The following is a 9166-nucleotide window of genomic DNA, read 5'->3' as shown; positions in this document are numbered from 1 at the left end:
CAGGTACAACCACTCACACACACACCAGACCACCCTGGACCAGGTACAACCACTCACACACACACCAGAACCAGGTACACCCACCCACTCACACACACACCAGAACCAGGTACACCCACCCACTCACACACACACCAGAACCAGGTACAACCACTCACACACACACCAGAACCAGGTACACCCACCCACTCACACACACACCAGAACCAGGTACACCCACTCACACACACACCAGAACCAGGTACACCCACTCACACACACACCAGAACCAGGTACACCCACTCACACACACACCAGACCCAGACCACCCTGGACCAGATGCACTGAGGCCCGTCTCACAGCATGTAGTCTGTGTGAATGGTACCGGGTGTGTTGTGGTCTCACACTGGTTCCAGTTGACCTCAGTGGGATTATAGTGATGAAGCAGTTTGAGCCTCATTCAGCCGCTCATCAGGGCTTCGTCCTCTGGTTCCTCTTCCTCTTCCTCTTCCCTGCTGCTCAGGTCTCTAAACGTTTGTTGTCTCCTTTGTGTTCCAGGTGTTTGTGAACTTTGCTAAGGACCAGAGCGATGATTATCACTGTAAAGACTCAGTGAGGCGGAGAGAGGCCGCTCTGGATCTTCCCACGCTGAGCTGCAGCTCTGGAGCGGCGGCGGCGGCGGAGTCAGAGAGCAAACTGAAAGAGTCTCCGATGTGAAGAGTCTAGACTCTGGAGGAGGAAGAGGAGGACCTGGACCTTCCTCCCTCTCAGTAGTGTTTTAATACCGTTTGTAATTCTCGGGGTTGCCGAGTCGCCCTGCTGCCATGGCGACGCCGACCGGGACGCTCCGTGCCAGTCAATGCAAATGTTTTTCCCACTGGAGGCGCTGTGGCGTGAGGCCCCGCCCCCTGCCCACGCCGACTGAGACCGAGTGTTAGTGTGAAACTTGAATGACCGCCGCCAGTTTGTGTCAGCGCCACGGCGACGCTTGTCACGGCGACGCTGCGACGTCTTTGATACGTTTGATTCCAAGCGGCGCCGCCAACGATCACAACAATTCAGGGTTCACTGTTTTTCCGTCTTTGACTCAGAGCAGAAACACATGAAGAAGAATCTCAATCATTTCAAGGCCGAGGGCTCGACTGCAAAAACCTGATTTTTAAACAAAGTTTGATTAAGTTTTTATTGTGTAAGTTTTATTTATATGCCTACTTTAGTTTGTTTTATTTTGGCAGAACGTGTGTGTGGCATTAATGTTGTTGTTCTGCCGTTAACACTCCAATCACAGAGCTCCTAGAGCTCAGAGGGCCGGGACCAAACCAGCTCATTGATTTTATAGCTTTTTGTAAGAAAACAGCAGAACACTGAGGGTTTGTTTGTTCTGAAGTCGACATTTTGCAGTAAAATACCTCATGGCGTCTTGCGGCCTGACAGAGAGAGAGAGAGAGAGAGAGAAAGAGAGAGAGAAACCTGCTGCACCTCACCACAGCTCACCACTCACCTGACACGCCCACGCCCATCCTCCCATCATGAGGACAAATGGAGCCTGGTGCTTAACTCTTTGTAATCCGGAGCTGCGTTTCCGTTTACACTCACAGATGTTCACAGATGTTCAAGCCGATCCGGGACCTTCACCTTCCGAAGCACTTTATCGGAGATGTTTAGTGGATCTTGGCTCTTTTGCACTGGAGTTCCCACAGATCATCCTGCCAGCGTGGGGTTTCTCTCTCTGGGTCGTCGAGTTCAACCGGCCGAGAGAACGTTCTGGTTTGAAAAGTTGTTTTTTTGTTTTTTTAATGTGAACAGAAAAGGCTGATGGGAAGAACTGTTACCTGCCCGGAAACACAATAAAGTCAAACAAATCCACCTCTGCTCTCCTTCATTTACACAATAAAAGCCTTTAATACAAACAGGAAGTCCAAGCAAACCAAAGTTAAGTTCATGCAGAAAAGTGAAGGTTTCTAAAAATGTGCTCAGAAAAGCTTAAATCCCGTAAAGTAACTTTAGAGCCTGAGCTCCAGGTTTAACCCTTTAGTTCACTGGAAGCAGGCCGTTATGTGAGCTTTTATTCAGTTTTACATTTTCAACATTCACACTTTTCCTTCAGTCACTTTGGGTCAAATCTCAGCTGAACACAAATATGAAACTTCTGGAAACATTTGATATTTGAAATGGGAGATTTAATGAAGTCATCTGTAAAACAAATCAACATTTTTCTCATCGACCGTGAGCAAACTGGACCGAATGAATACATAAACTAAAACACAATCTTAATGTTAGCTGTGTGTGTGTGTGTGTGTGTGTGGTGGAGTAAAGTGGAGAAACGGCAACATAAAACCTGCAAACATCAAAGTAACAGAACTAAAGTGATTGTTAGTGTGAAGTCAAAGGTGCAGCCTCAGGTTTGTCCAGCAGGCGGCGGTGTTTCACTTCAATGGAGAGTAAGGACACGGAAACAACAGTTTGTTCCTCTGAGACTGCAGGAAGGCGACGCTCTCCCTGACTGAACACACAAACACACAATGATCGATCAGGGAAACAGGAAATCAAACTGATGGATTGATTGTGATCAGCTGTTTGCTGCTCTGCATGATGTCATACCTGTTGCCACAACCCTGGCGTCTGTGTGAGCTTTGTGACGAACCTCCGCTCGCTGGTCTGCGCTCTCAAACCACCAGAGGGCGTGGACTACACACACACACACACACACAAACACACAGACAGACACACATTAATGATCGATCAGGGAACCAAACTGATCGATTGATTGATTGTAATCAGAGCCCCAAGCACGGCCTGTGAGGAGGAAGAGGAGGATGAAGGTGTGTGTACCTGTGTTCAGAGGGCCGACCTCGCTGTGGAACGCTCCCACCAGCTTACCGTACCCAGGTGCATCATGGGAAGTGACGGCAGCCCGGAAGGCATCGCCCCAAACTGCTGGACCACCAGGACGCATCTGATAGGAGGCCAGCTCATACACACCTGAGACACACACACACACACACACACACACACACACACACACACACACACACACACACACACACACACACACACGTTAGGTGTCAAAAAAGTATTTTTCTTTGCTGTCAGGAGGCGGGGCTAAACTCACCGCCTGCCTTTGGCGCCGCCTGCAGGCTGCTCCAGGGAACGAGGTAGGTGACCTCATTATCCTGAGAGGTCAGCATGGGCATCGCCTTGGAGATGTAGTCTGACAGCCACACAGGGTCCTTAGCCAGGGCTGCCCGGACGCCTGCCCGCTGAGAATAACTGTCTGAGGGGAGGAAGAGGAGGAGGAAGAGCAGAGAAGGCAGGGAGAGGAAGAGGAGAGAGGAATTTTTGTGCTCGTTTTGAAGGAAATGTTGCTGTCTGTCTGTCTGTCTGTCTCTCGCTCTCTCTCTCTCACCATACTTCCAGATGTGGAACACCTGGTTCAGGCCTCCGTACTCCACAGTCCAGTAGCCAATCAGCTGTGAGTGGGCGGTGCGTAGGTGGATCTTCTCATTGGTCAGTTTGAGGAAGGCGGCGTTCTGCTCTGGGCGGATGCAGTACGTGCGGAACTCGTACAGAGTTTTGTGTTCCTGCTGGGGCCCTGTTGAGAGTCGCACCCGAGGCTGCAGAGAGGTCAGAGGGTTCAGTGCCTGGCTCATGGGCACATCAGCAGTGACATCATCATAGGCTGAAGTCTAAACTCTCTGATGTTAAATAAGCATGAAGGTCCTTTAATGTGTTTGTGTGCATGTTTGTAATTAAATGTGCTCTTTGCTGACATCTTGTGGCTGAAGTGAGTCACTGCATGTGAGCTCCGTGACTGAGGACATGAACCCGCAGACTTTGACTAATCTACTTTAAAGTTTATTAACTCTTTAGTTTATAGTGAGGTCACTGTAATACGTCATCATCTATAACTTCACTGAGAGGTTAAACTTACTCAACGTGATTTAATGAATAAATATAAAGTAAACGTTACGCTGTAGTTCATCTAATTAATCTATTTATTCTTTGGTTTCTCTTCTTTAGTGACGTCATACAGATTCAATGATAAACTGGAATTGGAACATTGAAAGATTTCACATGTAAACAGAATCTCTCAGTTTTTATCTGATAAACGATAACGGAAAAGAAAACAATGACGGTGCGTTCAGGTAACTGATTAATGCAGGTTTTCCGGGCCTCGGGCTGCTGGGTAATGGATTAACAGCAGATTTGACCTCTTAGCTGGGACCCAAAGGTCACAACACAAACAAACGTCACATAAATCAGTTTGAATGATTGAGGAACTGCTGTGCATCTGGGCGGCAAGTTTGAGAGATAAGCTGAAGATTATCCACACATGCAACTCGTAAACATTCAAGTTATTTATCTCATTTGAGTTCTTGTTGTCATGCGAGTGTGTGTAAGTGTGTTTAATTACCACACACACATGCGCTCTCATGAAGGTCCAGACTCAGACTCAGACTCATACTCAGACTCAGACTAAGACTAAGACTAAGACTCAGACTCAGACTCAGACTCAGACTCAGACTCAGACTCACCACAGCTGCAGCAGCCGCACATCTGTGCAGGGACGCGGCTGCTCGCCCCACAGAGGTCCTCAGGTTCAACATTCTGGAGGAAAAGTGACGGCGAGCAGAGCAGAGAGGAAGTTCATCTGCTCTACAAAGATGATTTAGACTCGAGATGCATCACTCCGCCCGGAACGATAGAATGACAAACCGCCGCACACATTCAAAAGAACTTTATTGTCTCATCATTAAAGTGATGAAGAGGAGAAGCTCCATCCCGCCACGCGTGGGAGGAAGCGGCGGTGGGAGGCGAAGCTGGAAGCCAACACGTTTATGTACGTTTAGTGTTCGATGACATCTTTGCTTTGGTTAAATGTTTCATGAGCAGTAAGTAAATGTGTGTGTCGTGTTCGTGGCAGCGGAGTGAGACTTCTTTCTGTTTCCACGAAGCGGAGCGACGTCACAAGTTTAACAGACTAATAAAGTAATAATGTAAATATGTTTTATTATTTTAACGCCGTTTAAATCTGATAAATGACTGCGCGCAATGAATGTGGTTTACAAAATCATATTTACATATTTTGGGAAGCGTGAAGGAGAGAAACATGTGACGTCACATCCGTCCAGGAAGTGCCGTGACGCTGAGCCTCTTGTGAGTGACACCTGAAGGAGACACGCGTGTTTGCTAACATGTTTGTCTCTCGGCGCTTAGCGGGACTTTGTGTGGCGGCCCGCGGTGTCCGCGCCGCTGCGGGGTCTGGGTCCGGCTCACGGGCCGCGGGGCCCGGGCGGGTGTGGCACCGGCAACCCTGCGTCACAGCAACACGGGCACACAGCGGCGCCAGGACCGGGGGGACCCAGCGGAGCGCCGGGTGCATCGTAGACCCGAAGCTGGAGGAGGAGTTTGTGTTCCTGGACTGCACAGGTGAGAAAAACAAGCCACACACACACACGGCATGGATAGATGAAGCGCTCCTTTATTAAGTTTATAATAACTAATATAAAAGTTACAGAAGTGATTCACGGCCCAATTCTCTGTTTTGTGATCTGAATCATTCTGTGCTTTAGTTTAAATCTAAAAGTCATCATTTTTGTGTGCAGAGCTTCAGGAGGAGAAGGAGGAGTCGTTGTTTAGCCCCGCCCCCTCCACTCCACCCAGAAAGCCGAGCCCCTCCCCTCTGCATTTTGAGGCTCAGAAGCAGCAGCGAGCTCTGGAGCGCCGCCTGCAGGTCGTGGATGGCGTCCCGGAGCGGGAGCCTCAGCCCGACGCCCTCATCCAGTTCCACGACGTCGACTTCCCGCTGGACGAAAGCCTCGTAAAAACCACCAGGAAGAAGAAGACGAGTAAAGGCGAGCACAAGGTCGTCGGCACGCCGGACGCGGACGAGCCGGTCAGCGACACGTGCTGCTCGGGCTGCGGCGCCGTGCTGCACTGCACCGCCGCAGACTTCCCAGGATACGTGCCCAGCGAGAAGTACAAGGCTCTGCTGGGCCAGGAGCGGCTCCACGCCGCCACCTGCCAGCGCTGCCACCTGCTGACGCACCACCACAAAGCCCTGCACCTCCAGATGTCCAAGGACGACTACAGGGACATCGTGCGTCAGATCAAACCCAAGAAGGCTCTGGTCCTTCTCATCGTGGACCTGCTGGACCTGCCCGACTCCATCGTCCCTGACCTGCCCGAGCTGGTGGGGCGGAACAAGCACATCGTGGTCCTGGGGAACAAGATCGACCTTCTGCCCGGGGATTCGCCAAACTACCTCCAACAGATCAAGCGTCAGCTGTCGCAGTACTGCGCCCGAGCCGGGATGAGCGAGCAGGTGAGCGACGTCCACCTGATCAGCGCCAAAACAGGATACGGCGTCGAGGGCCTGATCTCCAGCCTGCAGGGGGCGTGGCGCTACAAAGGAGACGTCTACCTGGTGGGAAGCACCAACGCGGGGAAGTCCACGCTCTTCAACACGCTGCTGGAGTCCGACTACTGCAAGTCCAAAGCTACGGACATCGTCCACAAGGCCACCATCTCTCCATGGCCTGGTGAGGGCGCTGTTTGCTGTTGCTTTGAGAGAGAGAGAGAGAGAGAGAGAGAGAGAGACTAAATGTTTCTCTAAGGAGCAGAAACTTTGTGATTTGTCGTCAAACAGAGTGTTTGTTGTTTGCTGTGTTGCGTTCAGGGACCACTCTAAACCTGCTGAAGTTCCCCATCATCAACCCGACGCCCCACAGGATGTTCAAACGACAGGAGCGACTGAAGGAAGCACACAGACAGACGGAGGAGGAACTCTCCCCTGAAGAGCTGAGGAGACTGAAAGCCTTCAGCAAACAGGGATACCTAGTGGGTGAGAGAGGGGGGGAGAGAGAGAGAGCATGCAAGGAAGAGGGCAAAAGGAAAGGAAGTAGAGAGAAAGAAAAAGGAGGTGAAACATGGAGTGTGTGTGTGTGTGTGTGCTCAGGTCGTGTTGGGAGAACGTTCCGGTCTGAAGGATCCCGGAGGAACGTGATTGAGTTCGATCCCGACAGTCTGGCTGAGGGAGAGTATGAAGAAGAGGGAGGAAGAGGAGGAGCGCCGGCGACAGGTGAGACAAACACGAATCTGACAAATGTGATGATTGATAAGTTCTGAGCCCAACACGAGCTCCTCGCCGGCTGTCTTATTCACCACAGCTGCCATGACATCATCATCATTCTGGATCAAACCCGTCTATGACAGCAGAGAGAATCCCTGCTCTCTGTCCTGTTGGTCCATGTGTGAAGTTCATGAATCATTCAGCTTTCAGTCCTGTTCACAGGCTCAGAACTTATCAATCAACCCCACACAGGCTTTGTGCTCTTCATGTTCTCTAACCTGATCCCTGCTCTGGGCTCAGCCTCTACTCAGGCCACCAAGATAGAGTTCAGCCACAACGAGCTGAAGGACGCACACTGGCTGTACGACACGCCGGGCATCATGAAGGAGCGAGACGTGAGTCAGGCTCCTCCCCTTCCTGCTCCTCCTGTCTGAGTGTGGACACAATCTGTCTGTGTGATGTTTCCATGGTGATATTTGAGTCAAAGATGTTGCTGTTCTGTGTCTCCAGATCCTGAACCTGCTGAATGAACAGGAAGTGGGCTTGGTGGTTCCCACGCACGCCATCGTTCCCAGGACGTTCGTGCTGAAGCCCGGCATGAGTCTCTTCCTGGGAGCTCTGGCCAGAATCGACGTCCTGGAGGTCGGTCTCATACAAACATCAACGTCAGCGCGGCTCAGCCTGACTGGTCTGTGGCTGATCCTGATCTTCCTTCCTGCAGGGGGAGAAGTCCTGCTGGCTCTCCGTCATCGCCTCCGACCAGATCCCCGTCCACATCACCAGCACAGAGAGAGCAGACGCCGTCTACCACAAACACGCCGGACACAAGTTACTTGGGGTCAGTATGGCTGAGTCTAAGCACAACCAGCTGAGTGTAAGCACCACACGGCTGAGTCTAAGCACAACCAGCTGAGTCTAAGCACCGCGCGGCTGAGTCTTAGCACAACCAGCTGAGTCTAAGCACCACACGGCTGAGTATAAGCACCGCGCGGCTGAGTCTAAGCACAACCAGCTCAGTCTAAGCACAACCAGCTGAGTTTAAGCACCACACGGCTGAGTCTAAGCACCACATGGCTGAGTCTAAGCCCCATGCGGCTGAGTCTAAGCACAACCAGCTGAGTCTGAGCACCACACCTCAGGATTCTTGTTAAATGAACAAGATCTGAAAGATGCAAGATAAGAATCCAGATTTGTACTTATGCTAAGCTAGGCTAGCAGTTTCCCCCCTCCTCCAGTCTTTATGCTAAGCTAGGCTAAACACCTGCTGGACCAGAGTCGTCTTCTTCTCTCTGGATAATGGATGGATTTCCTGTCATGAAGGTTTGTTGTGGTGTTGCGTTCAGGTGCCTGTGGGAGGGTCGGAGCGTATGAAGGAGTTTCCTGCGTTGGTTCCTCAGGAGTTCAGGCTGGAGGGTCGAGGTTACCTGCAGGCTGCTGCTGACATCAAACTCTCCTCTGCAGGTGAGACGCTCAGGTCATCGACACGGAATCAAGCTTCGATCAGAGAACGACAGGATAAGGAGGGCGTTAACCCTTTCCTGTGTAAGAGGAGTCAGAACCCTTGTGGCTGTCTGCTGTAAGTTCCTCTGTCTGTCTGCAGGTTGGGTCGCAGTGACGGCGGTGGAAGGGGACCAGGTTCTGTTGAGGGTCCACGGTCCGGACGCTGCAGGGTTCTGTCTCAGGACGTCACCGCTGCTTCCAGGCGTCGTCACCCTGAAGGGCGAACGCCTCCGCAAGTCTGCCGCCTACAAAGCGGTGAAGCCGGCGGGCCTGCTGGACGTCGGCATGTCGGCCCGAGCGGCACAGAGACTCACCGGGAAGAAGAAGAAGAACTGAGTCCTGCACGCAGCCTCCAGGTCAGCAGAACACCTGACTGTAACGCTGCTGAGCCCGGTCTGGTACCAGAGCCACGGCCTGCTGTCGGGTCAGCTCAAAAGATAGAATCAGGATGTTTGATCCAGATCAGGTGGGTCAAAGGTCACACTGAGACTCTGGGGGTCTGCAGACATGAACTGTAAATAAAAAGTGTTTTTGTATTCTGGTTTGTTTCTGTGCCGTCTACAGATTTATGAGACAGGACAATAACAATCATCATTTTGGTTTGAGGAGCTTTAT

General features: G+C 51.3%; 3 protein-coding genes across 5 annotated transcripts in view; 2 read left to right on the top strand and 1 right to left on the bottom strand.

Annotated features, from left to right (window-relative positions):
- abca1b (ATP-binding cassette, sub-family A (ABC1), member 1B) overlaps positions 1 to 1845 on the top strand; it is a 32604-nt gene extending 30759 nt beyond the window's left edge. For all 3 annotated transcript variants that reach the window (XM_076138335.1, XM_076138334.1, XM_076138333.1), the window contains exon 49: positions 538 to 1845. In XM_076138335.1, the coding sequence (XP_075994450.1) occupies positions 538 to 696 (159 nt within the window). In that variant the 3' untranslated portion in view covers positions 697 to 1845. The remainder of the gene's footprint in view (positions 1 to 537) is intronic.
- A 456-nt stretch (positions 1846 to 2301) lies between these two features.
- Positions 2302 to 4638, bottom strand: nipsnap3a (nipsnap homolog 3A (C. elegans)). Its single transcript, XM_076138336.1, has 6 exons — positions 4515 to 4638; positions 3386 to 3593; positions 3092 to 3253; positions 2812 to 2961; positions 2581 to 2667; positions 2302 to 2482 (listed from the first exon to the last, which is right to left on the bottom strand). The coding sequence occupies exons 1-6, from the start codon at positions 4584 to 4586 to the stop codon at positions 2406 to 2408; spliced, it is 756 nt and encodes a 251-aa protein (XP_075994451.1). The 5' UTR covers positions 4587 to 4638; the 3' UTR covers positions 2302 to 2405.
- A 478-nt stretch (positions 4639 to 5116) lies between these two features.
- noa1 (nitric oxide associated 1) lies at positions 5117 to 9099 on the top strand. Its single transcript, XM_076138339.1, has 9 exons — positions 5117 to 5409; positions 5586 to 6521; positions 6659 to 6823; positions 6938 to 7060; positions 7352 to 7446; positions 7562 to 7693; positions 7773 to 7889; positions 8395 to 8512; positions 8652 to 9099. The coding sequence occupies exons 1-9, from the start codon at positions 5175 to 5177 to the stop codon at positions 8885 to 8887; spliced, it is 2157 nt and encodes a 718-aa protein (XP_075994454.1). The 5' UTR covers positions 5117 to 5174; the 3' UTR covers positions 8888 to 9099.
- Positions 9100 to 9166: the final 67 nt, after the last annotated feature.

The sequence above is a fragment of the Genypterus blacodes genome, unplaced genomic scaffold (assembly GCF_046128005.1).
Source record: "Genypterus blacodes isolate CSIRO-AG114 ecotype Tasmania unplaced genomic scaffold, CSIRO-AGI_Gbla_v1 ptg000361l_1, whole genome shotgun sequence".
Lineage (NCBI taxonomy): Eukaryota > Metazoa > Chordata > Actinopteri > Ophidiiformes > Ophidiidae > Genypterus > Genypterus blacodes.
This window is presented reverse-complemented; position numbering and strand designations above follow the sequence as displayed.

Bases quoted from the DNA above. Each gene is read 5' to 3' on its own strand.
- nipsnap3a (XM_076138336.1), bottom strand. From the start codon at position 4,586: ATGTTGAACCTGAGGACCTCTGTGGGGCGAGCAGCCGCGTCCCTGCAC. The intron at 3,254-3,385 runs GTGAGAGAGAGA...TCCTCCCCTCAG, and splicing joins GTTCCACATCTGGAAGTATG to ACAGTTATTCTCAGCGGGCA. The intron at 2,962-3,091 runs GTGAGTTTAGCC...TGTGTGTCTCAG, and splicing joins GGCGGCGCCAAAGGCAGGCG to GTGTGTATGAGCTGGCCTCC.
- noa1 (XM_076138339.1), top strand. From the start codon at position 5,175: ATGTTTGTCTCTCGGCGCTTAGCGGGACTTTGTGTGGCGGCCCGCGGT. The intron at 7,447-7,561 runs GTGAGTCAGGCT...CTGTGTCTCCAG, and splicing joins GCATCATGAAGGAGCGAGAC to ATCCTGAACCTGCTGAATGA. The intron at 7,694-7,772 runs GTCGGTCTCATA...TCCTTCCTGCAG, and splicing joins CCAGAATCGACGTCCTGGAG to GGGGAGAAGTCCTGCTGGCT.